General features: G+C 38.8%; 3 protein-coding genes across 5 annotated transcripts; 2 read left to right on the top strand and 1 right to left on the bottom strand.

The window, feature by feature from the left end:
• Window positions 1-354: 354 nt before the first annotated feature.
• On the bottom strand, window positions 355-6,609 carry nubpl (nucleotide binding protein-like). The gene is made up of 11 exons (XM_061063548.1): window positions 6,378-6,609; window positions 5,190-5,334; window positions 4,956-4,990; window positions 4,546-4,636; window positions 4,326-4,365; window positions 4,111-4,201; window positions 3,920-4,013; window positions 2,664-2,749; window positions 2,252-2,372; window positions 1,935-2,017; window positions 355-467 (listed from the first exon to the last, which is right to left on the bottom strand). The coding sequence occupies exons 1-11, from the start codon at window positions 6,504-6,506 to the stop codon at window positions 405-407; spliced, it is 978 nt and encodes a 325-aa protein (XP_060919531.1). The 5' UTR covers window positions 6,507-6,609; the 3' UTR covers window positions 355-404.
• A 394-nt stretch (window positions 6,610-7,003) lies between these two features.
• Window positions 7,004-8,447, top strand: LOC132993613 (D-aminoacyl-tRNA deacylase 2-like). The gene is made up of 3 exons (XM_061063546.1): window positions 7,004-7,400; window positions 7,805-7,874; window positions 7,964-8,447. The coding sequence occupies exons 1-3, from the start codon at window positions 7,287-7,289 to the stop codon at window positions 8,287-8,289; spliced, it is 510 nt and encodes a 169-aa protein (XP_060919529.1). The 5' UTR covers window positions 7,004-7,286; the 3' UTR covers window positions 8,290-8,447.
• Window positions 8,448-9,372: 925 nt separating this feature from the next.
• LOC132993606 (uncharacterized) lies at window positions 9,373-21,739 on the top strand. Of its 3 annotated transcripts, none has more exons than XM_061063530.1 (19): window positions 9,373-9,713; window positions 10,694-10,817; window positions 11,312-11,448; window positions 11,583-11,752; window positions 12,556-12,751; window positions 13,072-13,334; window positions 13,434-13,519; window positions 13,629-13,690; window positions 14,285-14,523; window positions 14,767-14,956; window positions 15,102-15,143; window positions 15,307-15,436; window positions 16,088-16,229; window positions 16,817-16,975; window positions 17,390-17,510; window positions 17,765-18,405; window positions 18,506-18,623; window positions 19,358-19,427; window positions 20,701-21,739. In XM_061063530.1, the coding sequence occupies exons 2-19, from the start codon at window positions 10,694-10,696 to the stop codon at window positions 21,030-21,032; spliced, it is 3,222 nt and encodes a 1,073-aa protein (XP_060919513.1). In that variant the 5' UTR covers window positions 9,373-9,713; the 3' UTR covers window positions 21,033-21,739. The 3 variants fall into 3 exon arrangements, with proteins under 3 accessions (XP_060919513.1, XP_060919512.1, XP_060919514.1); XM_061063529.1 differs by having other exon boundaries at window positions 9,373-9,723; XM_061063531.1 differs by lacking the exons at window positions 9,373-9,713; window positions 10,694-10,817; window positions 11,312-11,448 and having other exon boundaries at window positions 11,618-11,752; window positions 12,548-12,751.
• The last annotated feature ends 27 nt before the right edge of the window (window positions 21,740-21,766 follow it).

Genomic DNA, 21,766 nt, shown 5'->3' with positions numbered 1-21,766 from the left:
TGTGCGCGCTTACAGTAATGTCGGCGTCAGCCTGGAAGAAATTACCAAATGTAACTGTGATAAAAATAAAAATAAAAGTTATATTTATCATCCCAAATGGAACTTTTTAAATTTATTATCACGATTAATGAACACACAGGCTTAATCTCACTGTTTTATTAAATATAATCACATATTGATTCACATTAATTCAATAATACTGCAATGCTTATACACAGTAAACTTAACTGTGCTCCTGAATTTAACTTATTGTGCGTTTACGACAGAGAAGGTGTTTTATGTGTTACTACTACTGTGTGTGTTTTGTAGATATCTTTGTTTTCACGTGTTTGCTGTGTATTGTTTGTTTAAAAAGTGTACAGTCATCACAGTCAACCCAGCTGACTTCCTGTTGGAAATGCAGATCAGGTATTGACTTCTTCTAGTCTCTGGACAACAACAGACGCAACCTTCTTGTACGCCTCAGCCTGTAAAATAAACAGACACACACACACACACACACACACACACACAAATATGCTGATTAAAGTGCTTAGCGAGAGTAAGAAACAATCTGTTTGTTTAAAAATACAAATAAACACAAGGGACTGTCACTATCAGGGGCCCGTTTCTGAACGAAGGTTTTGTGCAAACTCTCAGTCCGTTAACCCTGAAATGAGGGGAAACTCTGGGTTATCCGTTTCAGAGGGGGAGGTCACTCAAACCCGAGAAAGAGGTGGTAACTCCAGCCCGTTCCAGAGGGGGAGGTCACTTTACCTCTGAGTCAGTTACTATGGTAACTGAGTCTGTGATCCTAACCTGGTCGGGAGCAGGTTTTCTTCAGTGAATCCCAGAGTTTCTCTCCGTCTCCTCCCTCTTTCAGAGCCAGAAACGCCGCTTCATTTCCTCATTCTACGTTCACTCCGTATCACGCGCGCGTTAGTGAAGATTCACCGTTTGTCTGAATAAAAATCCCGGTTGTTTTTAATATGATACGTGAGGTAGGCATTACTACAGCGTATAAAACGAACCATTTTGTTGAACATGTATTTTAGTCGAGCCTCGGTATGAAGGGACTGCATTACTCCGCAGGGAATTAGAGCCTACATTAACGTCAGGAGATGTTAATGTAGGCTCTAATTAATTAATAAACTAAACAGGATAATGGTGAGAGGATGTTTAGCCTAGGCTATGTGTGTGAATCATAGGTGTGAATACAGCATTATGTTGGGGATAAAGTTAATGCACATTCAAATAGACTCTGAATTAAGTTAACTTGAAATCTAGGCTATAGGAGCCTAGCATGTTCTTATATTTCATTTTGAGCTGTTTTAAAGTCACTTTTCTTCTGCTGGATTGCATCTTCATGAAAATAAATTGTAGGTTTAATACAATTCCACCAGTTTTGACCTGCAATATTTTAATTCTGATTAAATATTAAATTAGTAATAGACTTCATTACGCGCTGACGTGAGCAGCTGTTTTCTCTTACACCACTTTTCTCTCCTTTGCTGCTGCGCTGAAACAGTGTTCCTTTTTTTCCTTCTTAAAACCTGTTCATATTCGCTGTATGGCAACATGAAGATATTGATATATTTCGAAATGGTTAAAGTAGGAGGATCTGTTTTTTGTCACCTGTTGCCATGGTGAATCGTAGAATCGGGGCTCCATTCATGTTGGCTTTTTATCGTCGTGGTGCACGCGCTGAACACGGAGTGGACCTACTCAGAGTTGATTTAACAAACTGAAATCTGCTGATCTGGAACCGAAAAAATCGGAGATAACCCGTCTGAGAGTAAATCAACTCAGAGCTCAGGGTTAGACTGAGGGTTTGTTGAACCTTCTTTCAGAAACGGGCCCCAGGAATGCCAAAAGTAAAAAATAAAAGTCAACAATAAACAGGAAAGTATTGAATTAAATAAAAAAATAGTGAAGAATAAAAAATAAAAAAATACCTCCGGACTGTCTGGGGAGGAGATGACCACTGGAGTCCCTCTGTCTGACATCTCTCTGATGTTCAGATGAAGAGGTATGTCACCTGGAGAATGACAGAGAAGTGTAAAAAGGAAAGTATAGCTAAAAGATTTTTATTCGACTACAACAAATCCCTTAAACCATGCTCATCGTTTTGGCATAACAGGGAAATAAGACATGAGTGGCACCTCTTGAGACAGATGATCATACCTATGCAGTATTTATTAAGTAAGTTACACTGTTACCTGAAAACACCTGCTGTCTTCTCTATTAATCGAGCTGCTGCTTCTGTACCTACCAAGGAATTGGACTCCCAGAGTGTCAGCGAGCTGTCGGGCCCCATCAGAGCCGAAGATGTGAGTTTGGTGGTTACAGTTGGGACACTGGAAGACGCTCATATTCTGAACCAGACCGAGAACCTGCAGGAACACCAACCTCAGTTCATGTGTGTGTGTATAAAAAAAGAGTCGATGGGTGTTGGACCCCTTAAGCTGTATAAATCAGTATGTAGTCTCAGTGACGTCACATGTTGGTTTCTGAAGCAGAGTTTTAAAGCTCAAAAACGGCAGTAAATATATATATATATATATATATGTATATATATATATATATTGGGAAATTTGTCTAAATCTAACTTTGATTCAAACAAATAGTCGGAGCTGAGGGCTTTAAGCCTCCTTATTGACAAACATTCATACAACAAAGATTACCGGCACGTGAACTTTCTTGAACATCTCCGCTCCTCTTCGAGCATCTAGCAGAGCGATGTCTTGCGGCGTTGACACGATAACAGCGCCTGCACAACGAAACACCAATGGTGGATTTTGTATAACAGAACTTTTCCAAATACATTTCCTTAGCATGCATTCAAGGTATTTACCCTTATTTGAGTATTTACGTTTTATGCAATCTATTACCTCTTCTCCCTCTGAGGGAAAAATACTTTTTACTTCTCTACATTTGTCTGACAGCTTCAGTTACTGTTTAGATTCTAGTTTTTCATACCGCCCTGGGTTCGGTGAAATGCTTTTCCTGCTCGTGTGCTTTATGAATTTTCTGATAAAATTACAAGTACCCCATAGAAAATGATGCATTGAATTGCGTCAGCCAAATTCAGATCCATCTGCGGTGGTCGCACAGAGCAAGGCTGCTGTGAAGGCCGACTGTTTTGCACCAAATACACTGACTGTATCATGTAGACAACATGTCTCCATCTCCATCTCTGACTGGTGGAGCTGAGGAATTGACACCATGCTCCTGCTTACCAAAGCCCACAATTAACTCAACGATAAAAAAAAAAGTCACAGATCCCTCAGTACAGTCCACAGCAGAAAAGAGACTCTCACGTTTATGGAAAGTTCAACGACTAACCCTAACCCTATTTTTGATACATTTCTTCTTGCAGATCCTCTTTTACTCTTCTAAACCTGTCGAGGATGCTGCAAGGAGCTGCATATTACATCCGCTCTTTTCTTTATGAAATAGTGAATTAAAACTAAATTTATCTCAAAACAGTAACACATAAATCAGCCTGTTAATAACTCTTATAAATACAATGACATAATCCTGATTTGAGAAACATTTTATGTGTAATTTTAACTTTACAGTTTGATCCATGTGCCAACTGTTAATGAGGGGGAGGCTGGTTCATGACTTTTACTGCAGTCAGTCAGCAGAGGGAGCTCTACATCTTTTGGCTTCACTTTCAGGAGGCGGATTATATTTTGTCAGACTGGTCGAACTTAAAAGGGGCTTAAAAAAAATTACTATGAGGACTAATGCACTGACTAGCATACTAGCTGATACCATGGATTTAGAAAACTCTACTACAATCTGTAACACTTCAAATAGAAGTGTGTGTATGTGTGTGTGAGGGAGGGAGAGAGAGAGAAAGAGAGAGAGAGAGAGAGAGAGAGAGAGAGAGAGAGAGAGAGAGAGCGAGAGAGAGAGAGAGAGAGATACTTGCCTGCTACTGGGATGTTCTGTGTGATTGATAGCTGGACGTCTCCTGTCCCGGGAGGCATATCAACTACCAGGTAGTCCAGTGACCCCCAGTCCACCTACATTCATACACACCCCCAAAAACACATCAAACACATTAAAGTTTCTTGTCCATTCTCAGGTGGGTGTCTTAACTATTTTGAGAATCTGTCTCACCTGTCTGAGCAGTTTCTCTATAGCTGACATCACCATGAGCCCCCTCCACACAATGGGAGCCACATCCTCCACCAGGAAACCCATGGACATGCTGAGAGGGGAAAATGGGGGGAAAGTCACACAACGGGCACCAGCTGCTATTTTATTTTGCTCTAGAACACGAAGAGTGAATAGGTGAGACATCAGGACATAGTGTTTCGATTGCAATGACTCACCAAGGAATCCCGTAGTTGGTGAGTGGGATCATCAGGTTGTCTGGGAGAGAGAGAGAGAGAGAAAACAGCTGAAGACGGTCAAATGATCAGAAACCTTCTGGACAACTGACTGCTCCTAGACCTAATGTGGCTTCAACCCAAAACCAATGACCAGGCGTCATTTATTAGCAAGAAAAAGAAAGAAAGGGACAATTGGAGAAAGATAAACAATTTGCCGTACGGTCACTGAGCTCTGGGTTTCCCTTTAGGTTCATGAGTTTCGGAATCGACGGACCATGAACGTCAGCATCCAACACACCGACTGACTTAGACTGCGGGAGAAACAGAGATATCTTATATCAGACTGAAATGACTGACAACTCACTGATCATTTGTCATTTTGAGAAGCTAACATGGATGAAACAACTCGTGTCTTCCAACTACTTTAGTTGCATTGTGGTAATAATAACCAACTCTGAATTCAAAGCTCGCGTTCAGTGAGGTTAAGCATATTTTTCCAGAGATAAATGTGTCACTTTCTCCCAAAATAAAGTGATCAGCTTTATACGGGATATAGATTCAGTACTTTAAAGGTCTGAAATGCTGAATTGCTACAATGTAGAAATGAGTAGAACAAAAAATGTAACTTACTGGATCGTTGGCCATTAATCCAAGAGCCAGATTTACTGCAGAAAGACAAAAAAAAAGACATTCGACACCACTGCCTCGCAACTTAAACATAATTGGCTCAATGTTTTTATTCAATTCAAACTCAGAAGCGTTCGTTTTATTTTCTCTGGAGATAAAAAAAGAAAAGAATGAACGATATGAATAACAATGAATAACATGAATAGTCTTTTTTAAATCAGAAAAGTCATACTGTACCTGCAGTAGTAGACTTTCCCACACCACCTTTCCCTGAAGCTACCACGATGACCTGCTTGACCCCTGTGATTGGCTTCTGTTTTGGAAGGCCTTTCGCCATCACCTGTTTCTGCCTCTCCTGTAACGCCTTACTGTCCACAGAGCGCTGTGAGGAGCAAACACAAGAGGTACGCAACGAAAAGGATCAGGAGGTTGTGACTTGATGTTGCTAGTTTCATTTCAGGACCTACATCTGAAACCTCAATAAATCAATCAATATGGAAATGGGACTTTCTGTTAGTTAAATGGACAAAATTAGGACTAACAACACTTTGCTTTATCCATGCCATGATTTAAAACCTGCATACGTTATTGTCAATTTTTATTAAACAAATCTTGTGTACAGACATAAGTCAAGCTCAATTCACCAGAAGTCATAAACACACCCTGGCATTATGTACATGCTGCTGAAACAGCAATGTTTAATAAACAGACATTAACATGAAGTTTGGTAAGAAACTGAGAGTGTTTTGTTTTAATCAACACAGAGTTGATCTGGTGTTTATGTGACCAATCACAATTGTCTTAAACTATACCAATGGGGTTAAAAACGGTCTATATTACTCATCAGAAGTTAAATCACATGATAACACTCTCCAATGAGGCTGCTACTGAAAAGAAAGTGATTGTTTTCCTTTCATTGTTTTCTTATTTGTTATCATTTATTAATGCTTTAAGTTGTGAAAAATCCAACTTTTCAGAAACTACAACCATTCTCTAAAAGTCAATTATAATTACATTATAAGTATAACAAAAGATACAAATAACTTCAAACTCTCATTTATAAACAATGTGTTGACAAGTTAGCTGTTGACAAGTTAGATGTCAAATTCCGGGAAATACAAGCAACATTTCCGGTCTTACATTCAAAATAAACTTTAGCTGTAAAAAAAAAATAATAATAATAATTTTTATATCGAAGCGAGATTATATTAATACTCAGATTGATATACAATTTACAAAAAAACATTCAAATAAAAATACGTTATATTCCTGCTCGTGTTTTGAATATGATTATCATTATTTATAACTATTACGGCTTTTACACTTCCGGCCCATCAACTTGCATCATCTCCAACTTGACGTCATCATGAAGCTCTGAGCTAGCCTTGACTGAAACTTGATCACAGTATCATACAATCATCTCACCTGGCAGCGTACGAACTGCAGACAACACGAAGCTGCGTGTTTTATTTCCGGTCCTTTTTGTAAAACGGAGCCTTTATCTGCGGATATTCTCAGTAAATGGGACAGTCTGCTGTATGTGATCTGAGCCATGTTTAGCTGTTTAGATCAGGAGCCTCTCAGCAGGCTAGCCTGGTGAGCCTCAAAATTGCGCCCAGTACGCATGCGCTATCGAAGGTGCGCATTTTGTTTGATAAGTGTTGTCCGTTTACTAGTCTATTTTATAATTACCTAGTTTGTAGTCATTTTACTTGGGAAAAACTTGTGTCCATATAAAATGTTTTATGCAGAGCACAACAGCTATTAATTTTATTGATATCTATTTTAGCTTAAATAATTAACCAATCTATTTATACAATATAAAACCTTTATTTAGGCTATCATAATGATTTATTCTACTTAAAAAAAAAAAAGTTTGGGAAGTGTATTTTTTCTTTCTGTTATTCCCACCTTGTCTTCATATTTTTATTGTAAATATGAGCTCATTTAATGATTGATTTTGTTACTTTCCTTTTTCCCCGTCGTTTTCTCATGTGAATTTAAACACTTTTTTTTTAATTCTGTTTTGCATTCAAAAATAACTACGTAAATAAAATCCACACAATAAAAGATAAAAAAGAACGAACATGCGAAAATAATGCGCAACTATGCGTGCCTTTGGGCAAATTACCTTGTCATTATACGGAAGTGTTTTGCGTGTGTTTGATGTGAACTGTCTTTGCCATTCATCAGGAGCTCTGACCGTTTTTCAGTCAATATTGTTCTGATCGTTTGTGCAGGATATTTCAAATTTAGCCCGAGTTTTCCTTGCTATAGCCTGTAGTGTAGACGGAGTTTAAAGCAGGGAGAAAAGAGAGAGGACAAACTTTCGTGATGACAGAGAAAGGCAGTGGTGCTCCAGCGGCTCGGACGGTGCTGCAGCAGTGTCTGCAGGCCAGACTTCAGGTGAAACCAGCAGACGAACACTCTGAGGCTGAGTTTGTACAGGTGAGACATGACCACACCGAACCTGTTTGTTTACTGCAGCTTAATCATCTCCATTTGATAGAATATTTGCATGATAAAATGATGATCCCCCCCAGTGATGTGCACTGTACTTATGGAATGATGTGAAAGTATAATTAACAATTAATAACAAAGGTGAGTGTACAATTTGACATGAAAAAATTGAAAAAGAAAAGCTGATTTTGAAGACAGGGAATGTCTTTAAGTAGGAAAATAAGATTCAAAGAGAGAGATCATTGTGATTTATAATCCTCAAACTAAAACAGTGAGTCGGTTATCAGTAAGAAATGTCTGAGGGACAAAGAACAGCTCCAACTATTGCTTATTGTACCGCGTGATATGGCATTTGTCAGTGTTGCTGAAGTGTGTGTGTTTTTCTGTTACAGGTCGACAGAGGAATGGTGATCTATGTCTGTTTCTTTAAAGGAGCTACAGATGAAATCCTGCCAAAGATGGGTCAGTGACCTTATAACCTCCCTGTTTTGATCCCTTCATGCTCTGCACTGCTCTCTAAATCTGTCTGCTCGACTCTTATCTCCATGCAGTGTCCACATTGTTGAACCTGCGCCTGTGTGAGACCGATTCGGGGAAGTTCGCGTCGGTATTGGAGCTTCCCGGCAGCGTGCTGATCGTTCCTCAGGCCACGCTGGGTGGGAAGGCCAAAGGCAGAGGCATGCAGTACCACAACAACATCGGTAAAGAGGACGGACTACGGCTCTACGGCACCTTTGTGTCTCTGTGTGAGAAGGAACTGACTGCTGCTGCTGCTTCAGGTGAAGCTGAAGTGACAGTGAAACACGGGACATATGGAAACAGACAAGTGCTGAAGCTCGACACCAACGGACCCTACACACATCTGATGGAGTTTTGAGCTGCAGGGAAATACAAAATATATGTCTTTTTTAATGCCATAACGGTTATTGTAAATATCTCTAAATTTACATCTAACTTGTAAATACCATCAAAAAAGACGAGATACAATCACACTGGAAATGTCTCTTTTCTATAAAAACTACATTTCGAACTGTTTTGGGATGTTTTTTTTTCATTTTTGTGTAATTCTCTAAGGATTTGAGTAAGTAGAAAACAAAAGGCAGTATTCAATTTGCATTACAATTTAAAAAGACAATTTTCCGAGGATTGTTTTTGTTTAGATCAATGGGTATTAGATTTAATAATGACGCACTGTTATAGAGGTAAATCTTATTGTATCCTACCTGCTTAAAGTTACATTTAAGATTACAGTACACTTTCAACCTTAGTGAACAATTTCTGGAAGGCTGTCCTAATAGAGAGATGTGGTTAGGTTTGGTGTAAATGGGCTTGATTGTTCTGCGAAGTGCCAACCTGACACCTCACAGGAAGTGTGTAATGATTGACTATAATTTAACCAGGGTGTCTTTTTAGATCACAAAAACATCCTTTTGAAAAAATCCACATGAAAAAAAGAAAAATAGGTTCCCCCTGTTTCAATAAAGGTGATTGTTTTAAATCATGGAGTGTCGCGACTGGTGCACATCTTATCTCCCCCGGGTCAGCAGGAGGCGCTCTGCTTTGTTTTGGGGAACGGAAATAGACAGCACACAGTTAGCTTGGGTTACAGCAGCGTTTACAACCTGTGTCAAAACTGCCCTTTTGTCAAGTTAGCAGAGAGTAGCAGCAGCAGAACTTCCGCTATAACACCTTTCCCACTTCAATAAATCACATGAATTCAAGTAGACGATGTAAAGGACGATTTAAAGAAAACGGGGACCTATACTTTTATTTAATGGGGACGGGAATTAGGGGTCAATGTTTTACTCAAACTAAAGCGTGTATTTAAAATAATATAACCGTCAACCTAGTGTTAATCTGTGTTGAATGTAAAAATATTCACACATATTGAAATAGCTATTGTGAAAAAAATCCCAAATTATTTAAAATAAGATAATAGATGCTAAACGTTTTTTTTTTCATTTCATGGCTAACATTGTTGGATCAATTGCGCTCTATAATAACATCACAAAGTTACAAGCAAAGTTTGAACTTTTATTTTGAAAGTTCGAACACCGGAAATTACAATGTAACTGCTGCCAGCTTAAAATGCACACCACCAAACGCTACAGTTAGCCATCAGTTTGACTCGATATATATCACTCTGTAAAATGTAAATATACATTTGGATGAGGCAGAATTAATCTAGTTGTTTTTGTGAGCATTTCGGTGTAAAAACAGAACACCGAAACTTCAGTTTTTGTTGAAAGCTGCTGACGGTGTAACGAACATTTCTGTTTACCGGACGCAAGATGTGCTAAGGTGGGAAACGGTTAGTTGAGAAACTTCAGCTATTTTCTGTTAATTTTTGATACAATATTAACGTTTCCGTCATTATTCATGCTGATAGACAGTATGCAGTTCTCTTTCAAATAAGAATAGACTGAATTTTGGAGTAAATTATTATTATTATTATTATTAGTATTATTTTTTGCATCAATAATAAACAATTTTACCAGGTTAAAAAAAATACCATTAAATTTTTATTTCAACTGTAAAAACAAATATATATTATTATTATTGCATCAATAATAAACAATTTTACCAGGTTAAAAAAAATACCATTAAATTTTTATTTCAACTGTAAAAACAAATATATATTATTATTATTGCATCAATAATTAACAATTTTACCAGGTAAAAAAATACAATTAAATTTTTATTTCAATTGTAAAAAAAATAAATATTATTATTATTATTTTTGCATCAATAATTAACAATTTTACCAGGTAAAAAAAAATACAATTACATTTTTATTTAAAGTGTAAAAAAAAAAAAAAAAAAAAAAAGGCTATCAACCTCGAATAGTTAATTAAAAATATATTTTTTCAATTAGCAAATAGAAGATAATACTGTCTCAGTTATAAAGAAACTAATTGATCATTTGGTTTCACTTAGCATGATTTAATATTAAGACTTTCAGTATGAAGTGAAAATAAATATTCCTAACAGCTGCAACAACAATAAGTGAAGGACACTTACCAGGAGTCCCACTGAAAAGTATAGCACCCTACCCACACTAATGCATATCAAATAATGAAATGATTGTCAATATTTCTATCATAGACTGAGAGTCTTTAAATTGGCTGATCTTTACACCTTTATTTTGTGACTCCCAGGAATTACTGACTACATATGGTTTCTTTTGTGATAACACCTACAGTCTATGGATAACACATTTGTTTAAAAGTTAAAACATTACTCTTGGAATTAACATCTGTCACTCATCTCTTCCCTTACAGATGCCCTCTTTTGAATTATTGGATAAGGTGGAGCAGTTTGTGCGAACAGGAACGTATCCTGTAGATGCATCAAAGAGTTCAAAGAAAGTAACCAGAGCTGCAAGCAAAAAATTCCTCTATAAAGGTAATTTACATTTACACTGACACCTAGACATTTTGGATTTCCCCCCTTTGCAGAACAGCTAAAGCTTCAACTCCCAATGTTTAGTTTCTCTTAACTGTTCACTCTGCAAACATTTGCTATGGTAATTACAGCTTTTCTCAAGTAAAAATTGTGTCTAGTAGTGAACTTATAACTGCTCATATTGACATACGTATGTTGTGTATTCAGTCTTCACAACACAAGTTCACACTGTCAGATACTCAGTGACACAAGATGCACTGCTACTGACATAACAATTAATTTAGACCTCAATTCTATTCCTCTAAACATGTTTATAAGTTGATTTATTTTTTTAAATTCTAGAAGTATTGCTAAAAAGAAATTAAATTGTAATTTAACATTTCTAGTTGAATAAATGATAAATAAATGGAAATTAAATACCTAGTAAGCACCAAAAAATATAATTTGCTTTTATTAGCGTTGCATAGACTGCAGTTCATTCCTTTTTCCACCAGATGGCCGTTTATGGCGCACTTATCGAGGCCGGCTGCTCCGCGTTGTCAGGAGCGATGAGGAAGTTAGGGAGGTTATGATCCGTTACCATGACAACAACAACCATGCCGGACGGGTCCGGGCAGTAAAGGAGATTATGGTGAGTTTGGATGATCATTTTTAAACAGATAATAAAAACCAAGATTATTATATAAAACATGTATTTATTCACACATCTTTATAAAACTACGGTTAGTGGTGGCAGAAATGAATCTTCCTCCTTTGTCCTTCCAGATGATGTTTTACTGGGTTGGAGTGACAGAGTCGGTAAAGAATTGGATTAAAGATTGCGTTGTTTGTCAGAGACAGACTCCTACCAAAACACCAGACCCACCCGTCCAGTTCTGCCTGGCCTACGGCTGCGATGCCTCAAGCTACGTTTACCCTGAGCTCAGCTTCCACAGGTCAGACATCAGATTTACAACGTTGTTTCGGAAGGAAAAAAAAAAACCCAACACAACCTTAATCTCTATGTAAAGTTATGTTATTTTCTACTTACTTATAACATCCCTATGCTTACTGTTGGTCAGTATAAGTGTCAGATTACTAGGTTTTATTGGTCTGAAACAAGTTCATCTAGACTTGTCGGTATAGTTAGCCTATAGTCAGCAATGCATGCTAAAATAACAAGAAATCAGTTCATTTTATGAGCAAAATAATTGGAAACCACCCTTGATACCAAAGCACCTTAAAGAGAGTTTGCAATAAGGTAAATAGAAAAATAAAAAGAATATGTCACTGAAAAATGAATTTAAGATTGCAACAACTGAAGTTAATATAATATGCAGATGACACAATTGTAGGGATGCAACCGTTTTGGATTTGAACATCGAGCCCCAAACTAAATCCTGGACTCATTTTGTTGGTGAGAACACATTTATCCTAGGAAATAACAGAAATGGACTTTTTATGTTTTTTAAACAGCTGCTCACTGATGAATGTGCAAATGTACAACAGAACAAATAAAATAAATAAAAGTGGTAACGTCATCAGTGCTAAAGCGAGTATAGGTAGAATGAGACACAAGGTTTTAAAGAAGTTTTCAACATTGTATCAGCTACGTATTTTCTTGCAGAAGAATCTTAAGAAGGTATACATTTTTGAGTACAGAGGACCTTACATGGCTCTACTTTAACTCTACAGTCAGAATGAGCTTTTCTGCTCAGTCTTGTCATAGATTTTTACACTAAACTGGTCAGTCCTGCAGGTTTCCGAAGGAGGTGGAGCAGCGACGAAGATGGCTGGCGGTGGCTCAGAGGGATGAAGGCTCGCTACGCACAAGGTCTTGCCTCTGCTCGAGACACTTTGATCCGTCCTGCTTCACCCTGAGCGAGGAGGGTCAGCTGACTCTATCACCAGACGCTGTACCCACCATCATCCCTGTGACAGTACAGGAGCAGGAGGTGATTAAAAACCACGCATACAGTATGAATGAGAGCAAAAGAGGATGAATTGATTTGAGTAAGGGGGGAAGCCAGGGAGAATCAAGAATACAATCCTGCTAGTGTAGTTATACACCAAGTTAAGTTTTACAGTGACGTGCATGAACACCAGGGGTCTCAGTGATGAATGTAGAGGGAAAAAAAATGTGATTACAATGGATTACTTATTGCACTCCACTGCAGCTTTGGGTAGCGGTTTACCAATCTGTGCAGACTTTTGGAAAATGTTAACCTGTGTGAGCTTGTTTGACATGATCCGATAATCTTCCTTTTGCTTTCAGGGTCCTGTCACTTCAGATGAGGACTTCCTTCGCTCAAAAAGTCTGGAAGAAATCCTCTCCACAGCTGCTGCTGCTGCTGCTGCTTCACGAAGCAAGGACACCTCTGACCTGGCCTTTGATCAATCGTCCATGGAGATTCATGAACACCAGTACTCCCTCCCACCTTCTGACCAGGACGCCACGTCGGTCCAGACACTCAAGGTGTACAAGAAAAGGCAGACCGTCATCGAGTCAAGCTTTCAAACCTACAACCAAATCGCCAGGTAGACACGTGATCGCCTGAACGGTTCATTCACATGTTTAAAGTTGAACTTTTCATTTAACTGGGCCTTTCTTTTAATGTTTTACTTTGTATTCTGCAGGTATCTGAGCCACAGGGTTTTACCAATGCAAAGCAAGATAAAAAGAGGGTCTCTAAAACGGATGGCCAAGCGCTTTGCCCTAATAGGTGAGTGGAAGACCGATAAAACACAGCCTCCTTTATTCTTAAATATACCAGATGATGGTATCAACCTAAGCTAATAATGTGTTAAGTAACACTTCTCTTCTGTTTTCAGATGGAGTTCTGATGTTCACACGAGTCTCTCCTCCTCTCAGAGTGCCGCGCAGCAGAGAGGAGGTTTGCATGATTTTCATACAGTTCAAATAAATCTGGTGTAAAAAAAAAAAAAAGAGCAGAAATAGTCACTGGAAAATGAATAAATTACACTCAAGCAGAATGAACCATAACCCAACATAAACCTCTGTACAAGTTAGAGCTTTTTGAACGGCAAAGGATTCAAAATTCATGAATGAAGTTAAACAATTATATATTTTTTCTGAATAGTTTGAGAGGTTTCAAGTAGAAATTTGCAAGTTTAGCTTAAAAGAGGATGCGCCACAGTTAGAGAGTAACACGTCTAATCACCCAGAAAAGGCCCTGAAAAACAGGGTTCCCCTTTTTGTGCCTTATCATAAACTCTTCATTTAACAGTTCTGTCCAGTTTTGCCCGTTGTCACTGCTGGAAAAGTAAATCTATAGCTTTCTTACAATCAGATATGCATCATATTTTTGTTCACAATAACATACACGTGTATAACTGCAGATCTGAGACAAAAAAAAAATATACAAAATATTTTTGGGTAACTTTTTCTATGTCTGCTCGATCATGACTTTGGAAAACTTCCAAGAACGCCTCAAAATCAAATAATGTGTGTCGCATTGGGACTCTAGGTAAACTCGATCCTGCAGCAGTTTCATGACAACCAGGGTCACTACAGCCAGGGAATCTGCCAGAAAGAGATCTCAAAGCACTTCTACTGGGCCAGCATGACCCGAGACCTGTCCCGCTGGATCTCCAGCTGCAACACCTGTACCAGCAGAACCAAGAGGAAGTGGCTCCGCTGCAGCATCAAAAACTGCACCAACTGCTGCGGTCCGGTGGAGAGAGGCCTCGGCCTCACCTTCCATAAGTATGAACACATTTACTGAAATGAAGAGACTTCTTTTTATTTATGGAGGAGTAGATGAACAGATAAAGAGGTAGCTAACTGGTGGCTAGTTTGGCCGTTCTCCTTCTAAAAATGGATTCAAATTGATACATTGTTGTTGTTTTTTGTGGTTCCTAGTCGTTACTAAACTGACTTATCTTAGATGTCTTTAAAGACACCTACACACACCTTTTCAAATCTCTACTTTGTTGTAAATTCTTTCAGGTTTCCTCTTCACAACAATGCCCTGCTGTCTCAGTGGCTGAAAGCGGTGGGTCGTTCTAACTGGCATCCTCGTCTCTGGTCATCTGTCTGTTCGGTCCATTTCACCGAGGACTGCTTTGACCGCAGCGGGGAGAGGATCATCCTCCACCCTGACGCTTTTCCCACCCTCGTGGTCCACAGTGACTCAGCAGTAAGGCCCAGGAGTTTCTGTCTGTATATTAGATCCTTAACATAGAATCAAGTCAAAGGCTGGTTGGTGGTTGTTCAGTCTATCGTGGTAAATCAAAGCAGACGCTTAGTGTTGTGTAAAAGCTTGTTTTTATTTTCCCCCACAGACTTTGTCTAACGGTCCAGCCCAGCCTGCTGTCGGGGATGAGGTCTGTAATAGATGTTTTTAAGTGTTTTTACTGACAAAAGTCACAAAATCATTCACGGGCCTTTTAAATATCAATATATTAATCAACTTTCTTGTGCATTTTAAAACTGTGACACATTGCTTATCATTCATTGTTCTGCATGTTTTTGGATGATCTGCTTCAGTGTGAGCAGGCCTATTTTGCAAAGTACGATGCGGTGGATCTCTACCTGCGCAGACGCACCTATCCTCATGGACTGAGCTACGTAGAGAAGAACACCTTCAGGAGGTTTTGCAAGCAGTTTACAATCAAAGGTAAAAAAAAAACAGTCACTTTTACTAATCTATGTTTTTCTATTGTCAGAACCCTTTTTACTATCTGTTACGTTTTAAACTAAAAGGGTTCCAACTCAGATATTTTTCTTTTGAAATAAGTCATACATCTGATAACAACCTCCATGTTTTATATAGTCTATGATGGCAATGTTCGTACGGTTCAAGTCTCGTATTATCTATGTTCATGTGGCAGCAGCGTGTGTTTCTCAATATGTGATTGGTTTCTTTACTTGGGGGTCAGTTCCTTCCTGAAATGATTTTTTTTACAAGTTTTATGTTGAAGGATTTTTTTTTCTATGCTCTTACTTTAATGCTTGTTTTTTCCTCTCGAGGAAATTGACTTGCTCGATTGAACTTCTCACAACTTAAAGTCAATAATTAAAGACAGCTTTGCGAATGAATGTAGATTTGCAATAAAGCACTCCAACCAAAAGACAGAAAACAGATCACAGTCATGACATCATAGCAACTCATTTCTAAGTAGATGTGATGGATGGAGGAGGACTGTTTGAGACAAGAAGAATTTGACAAACTGACAAATAATCAGCAAACAAAAAAAGTGACTGTTTGTAAAGCTTAACATCACTTTACAACCTTTGTACATAAAGACTCTGTTTCCTGGTTCCTCAGATGAAGAGCTCCACATGGTGAGGGGAGAGCGGGTGCGTTTGGTTCTGAGGAACAGACAGCAAGTGGAAACGGCCCTGTTGGATTATCACAACGAGCTGAACCACCTGGACGTCAACAAGTGTCTCAGGCTGCTCAATGAAAGGTGAGAGGGGATCTTATGTGGCACTCAAATACCATCTTTGTTTAGATTAGCACGGATTAATTAATATCACAAAGATACAGAGGTGTAAACATCCTGGAACGCTGATAGAGGTGGCATATACACCCGAATGTATCATTACTGACTAACATCACCTTGACCCACAAATCAACCAACAGCAGACGACAATATCAGTATATTTGACCTTCGAATGCTGAATAAAACCTAGATTTGTTATATTTTTAAGTCTGTTTAGCCATGTATAAACATATTTTTCCTCTTGAACTTCTAACCCTTCTAGGGATGGGTGTTGCAAATTAGCATCTGCTATGAACACTATGATATGTCCATTAGCTGTTTTCAATTGGTCTTTGTATATTCTATCTGTCCCTAACAAAGAAACCTTAAGTAATAATGTAGTAAAAACAAAGGTCAAACTTTAACTTATTTTGTTTGCCATTCTGGTACATGATAATAATATAACACGTTTCAAAGTGTTTTTTTTTTTTTTTTTAGGTTTAGATTATACTTAATGCTGGAGGTGTTATTATTTACAATCATGATGTTTCTTTTGAAATGATCTCTGACAGGTACTTCTGGAAAACCATGAGATCTGATGTGGTGAAGTGGATCAACAGCTGCTCGCAGTGCAGCAGGAAGAAGAAGCCGAAACCAGACAACCGAACGGGAGCAGGAGGATCGAACCTGAAGGAGCTGAGATCACCTCAGATACACAGTGATTTCGACAGGTGGGCTGGCTCCTGTCCCCGGGCAGAATTTAATGACAAATATAATCCTGTAGAAACTATGTGCATCAATCAGGAAGCAGGCAAACCCAGTTCAGTTCAGATCTTTATTGTCCCTGGAAGGGAAATTTGATTTGCAGCAGTGGACACAAAAACACAACAGATAAACAGACAAAGGACAGTGCAACACAACCTAATGAAATACAACCAAGAAATATAAAATATAAAAAAAACCCTGAGAGGCAGTCATAATAGCAGAAGTAGTATTCATTATAACAGTAGTAGTAACAGAATATTAAGAGTGTATGCTGCAGACATGCATACATTTGCAGGAGTTGAAATGAAAAAGCAGCTGTTTTTTGGTGAAAAGTGAATGTATTCTGAATATTTTTGACCCCTTATCCTCTCTCTTGTCAGTGGGAAGGATGATGATGATTACAGTCATGATGAAGAGGCTGACGATGGAGATGTTGATGACGGTGCTGAGAGTGTTGGTGATGACGAGAGGATGCCAGCAACAAACTCAGAGAACAGAGTGGTAGGTTTTTCCAGCTTACTTCAGGTACAAGCACGTCAAAATGGACCTTAAAGCGACTGTGAGATCTTTGTAACATGTTGTGAGACACAAAGCAACACCCCGACACTAACAATCAAAACGGTTATATATAAAGAGTTTCTATATGTGTATACATTGAATTACTATTTCTGAAAAAAAAAAACATAACAACATAAACCATAATAGTTTCAGAAATCTTCAGTTCAGATTATTAAAACTCTCTTTCTCTCGCGTAGGAGATCTCTCTGTCCCAGCAGCATGAAACTCCCGCCAAACCTCAACCCAGAATTCCCATCCTCCTTCATCTAAGAAGTCCTGTCAACCTCCAGCCCAAAACTCCCATGATCTTCCAGAATAAGACTAATAACACCAGCTTTGTGGCCAAAGTCTGGACTATCAATACAGCGACTCCTCCCCAGCCTGAAGCTCAGATGGAAACAAACAGCTCTGACATTCATCCTGAAAACCTAAACTGTGTCCAGGTTCCATCAGAGGTAAAGACACAACTTCAGGACCAGAACAGAACAAGAAGTTCTCAAGGCAGCGGCAGAACGCGGTACGTCCAGGTTCATGTCATATCTAAAGCACGTGATCCAGCAGCAGCAGCAGCAACAAATCCTCCTGAAGCCACGAGCAAGCAAAGTCAAAGCAGTAGGCAAAGGACAAAGTCCAAGTCTCAAATATTGACAGAAATTTGTGGTGGTGTCCAGAGGGCGGAGAAGAGGAAGAAAGACCTTGCTGGAGGTTCTTCAGCTAAGAGGAGCTCCAGCTGTGGTCTTGAGCCTGTGAAGGCCTTGAGCACCAAACCCTGGCCCGTCTTCACCGTCTCTGGTTCTGCTCCGACACAGGCAGCCAGACTCTCTCCTGAGGTGGACAGGTATGACAACCAAGTACCACTTAAACACATTCCTTTGCAGCTTTGTTAGTAGCAGTGTTATTGCATGTTTTTTAACTACTGTCCATTTGTGTGTTTGCAGCCCCGCTACTGTTCGGAGGCCGAGGAGACTTCAGGCTCGGACGGTCATCCAGCAGTGCAGTCAGGCGAAGGTTAAGATCAGACCAGCCCTGGACGGGGCCGACGCTCAGTGGGCAGAGGTGAGTTGTTGTTTTTTTTCTATTCAGTTTTTTGTTAAGTTATGTAAATGTGTTCTAAAAGACGAACACTGGATGTGAGATTTTACATTTGTAGAAGGCTAGGATTGCAATTTCTGCTTCGACTGTTTGTTGGCCACATGTCTTAAAGATTACAGGATAGATTTCCATGAACAACTTTTTGTTTTTCATCCTGGAAATTAGCTGTAATGTGCATTGCTTTCCCAAGTTAAGCCAGGAATACACTTTATGATTTCAGGACGATTTACGCCTGATTTTGATTTGCCCAGCTGATTTTATAATCGGACTGAATTTCAACCCAATCACGTTTCATACATCTTGCAGTGTGGCATGAAGAACTTCTGGCATGTTAGAAATTTGGTCTTATGACTTCATACACTCATTGAGAGCAAAGCCATGAGACGACTTCAGGTCTGATTTTGCAAACTGGCAGACAGCGTCCAACATGGACGACAGCACCATGGCAACAGCTTGATGTTCCCTCCCCCTCCCATCAAGAATGAGAGTGGGAGTTTCCAATCAAACTTTATTGACAATTATCAATGCTCTGTCTTGATTCAACTCGTAATGAATGAGCACTCAGGTCCTGCTTGAAAAGTGTGAGCACATAAATCGTGAGCTGTAGTCGTAAATGATTCATTTATAGAGTGTGAGAGGACGTTTCTCACAGTGTTTCTACAGTTAATGTAAAAAGAGGATTTTCACTCTGTTCTCAGATCCAGGACGGGATGGTTGTGTATGTGAGCTTCTTCCAGGGAGCCACTGAGGACGTCACTCATGAAATGGGTAAAATGATTGTTTTCTATATTCCCCAAATTACGTTATTTAATTTTGTGAAGTGAAATAAGTAGGATTGCTTGAAGTGCAGCAGGAGATGTATTTTATTATTTTTATGGACTTGAATAATAAGGAGTTGAGAAAAATAAATGGTGAACATTTGTAATCAGTTTGGAGCAAAACTTATAAACGATGATTATGTTATTTCATTGTTTGTCCTTGATAAGAGATTATTTTTCTAATATCAGTGTAAAGAAAACAAACATTGCAATTAGAAATATACAATCTGCCTGAGGACTTTAGGTCAGCTAAGGCAGTGTTCTTTTCTAAACCTCTTTTGAAAACAAACTTTTATCGGTGAGTCTTTCTTGATTTTATTAGATTTATCTCCTCTGTGTTTGTCCTGTCTGGCTGGAGTGGATTGTTAATGCCTGTTTATAGATTGTTCTTCCTCAACTTTTTGTTGTTATTGTTTAAAAGGAAAACAGAGAAATATTTTAGCAGGTTGTGAAGAAGTACTTTATGTTTTGAATACAACTCTAATAATGTACCTACTGTGAATTAGTTTTTACTTAAATTTTAATTTGTAGTCAAATTTGAACTCCTTTAAACTCCTTAAAATAATAGTTTCTTTTGATTGTATGACTTGTCTGTTTTCTGTATTCTTCCTTTTTTGAAGCACTTTGGTTTTTGAAGAGCTTTCTATAACAGAGCTCTGTAAGTAAAGGTTACGATATTTTTTATTATAGTGGTAGTAGATATTTCTTAACTTGATTTTTATGTTCTAATTGCTACATACACAAGCTTGAAATATATGCATGCACAAAGAGGATCCTATGGACATGCATTACTGGAGAGATGTCAGGGTGAGGGGGCTGCACACAGGGGGCGCCATGACAAGATTTGGGGGATTTTGGGGAACTTGCTCAAGGGAAGTGAACTGGCACCTCTCCAGCCACCAGACCAATTTCTTAACTTTAGTCCATACTGAGACTTGAGCCAGCAACCCTCCAGTTTCTAATTCAAGTCCCTACAGACTGAGCTACTGTCACTCCTAAATGATTACAGGTTTAATGGATGTTATCTGAGCTTTATTTTTGTTTTTGCACACCACTACCATATCCGCATTTCTGATCATGAATTGTAATTGTTATGATTCTTCATTTTATCTTTAAGGGGGTTTTGCAGTCTTACAGTGAAAACAACATTCAAAGCACTAATACCCAAACCATGTTATCCATCAATATTAATCTGCCTCTCTTTTCTGTCGTCGCCTCCACAGCGAGAACTCTGATGACCACAAAAATTTTCCGAAAAGACACCAGACACTTGGTTTCCATTCTCGACCTTCCAGGGAGCGTATTATTCGTCCCTCAGGACTCTCTGGTCGGCGAGCCGGCGAGCGCTAAGAGACGGATGCAGTACAAAGGTGGGTGTGAGCCGTGGTGGGGCGCCCAGCTCTTCTCAACCCTGGTGTCCGGCTGCAGAGAGCTCATGTTGGGCTCAGTGAAGTGCGCGAAGGCCGGCGTTCAGCTGGAGCAGGGAGTCTACGGACAGAAACAAGAGATCGTCCTGAACTCTCTGGAGCCGCTGACGGTCCTGCTCGAGTTTTGAGGTCAACGTGAACAGGACTTGTCTTGAGAACACTTTCTGAACATTTTCCAAGTCGGTTGTCTGGTTCATGAAACTTTCACCCAGGAGGAAACACACCAAAAGTAATGTTGATATTCTTTGTATTAACTGTTGTCTGATGTAATAAGTCAAAGGCCTTATGCAGAGGTGGAGAAGTCTGTCTCCTTCTCTCAAAAGGTTTTTTTTTACGCTGGTAAAGAAGCCGACAACAGAGCCAAACTTTGACTTTAATGTCTGCAAACAACTTGAAAATCCATCGCTCCTCATCGACATTAAGATATAAAAGTAAATCCCTGTTTTGTGAATGAAGTGATGCACAAGCTGAATTTGTGCCCTTGGTTCCTCCAAACAAACAACAGCTTTATTACCTGAGTTAACAAAACATTCTTGGTCTCTAGAAAAAGTTCCTGCAGTACAAACACCTTACTGGAGCGTTTTGTGCTTTATTTCTCTTCTTAATGACATGAAGTCATTTTTTCTGTTTTAAGTCATCATGGTAGTCCCGTTACAGCAGATTGTTTTATTCTCTTAAGAAGAAAAAGACACTTCCAACGTAACAGCATGAATGTGTTCATGAGTGCTTCCAATATTTGTACCAAAATAATCAAATATTGAAGAGGATGTCATCTTTTGTTTATATTGTTTATACTGTATAGTTGAGGGTGAAATAAAGCTCAATATTAATACTATAGTTCTCTCAGAATTAATGTGTACAT

The sequence above is a fragment of the Labrus mixtus genome, chromosome 18 (genome assembly GCF_963584025.1).
Source record: "Labrus mixtus chromosome 18, fLabMix1.1, whole genome shotgun sequence".
NCBI lineage: Eukaryota > Metazoa > Chordata > Actinopteri > Labriformes > Labridae > Labrus > Labrus mixtus.
Note: the sequence above shows the minus strand (reverse complement) of the source record. Positions and strands in the feature narration are given on the sequence as shown.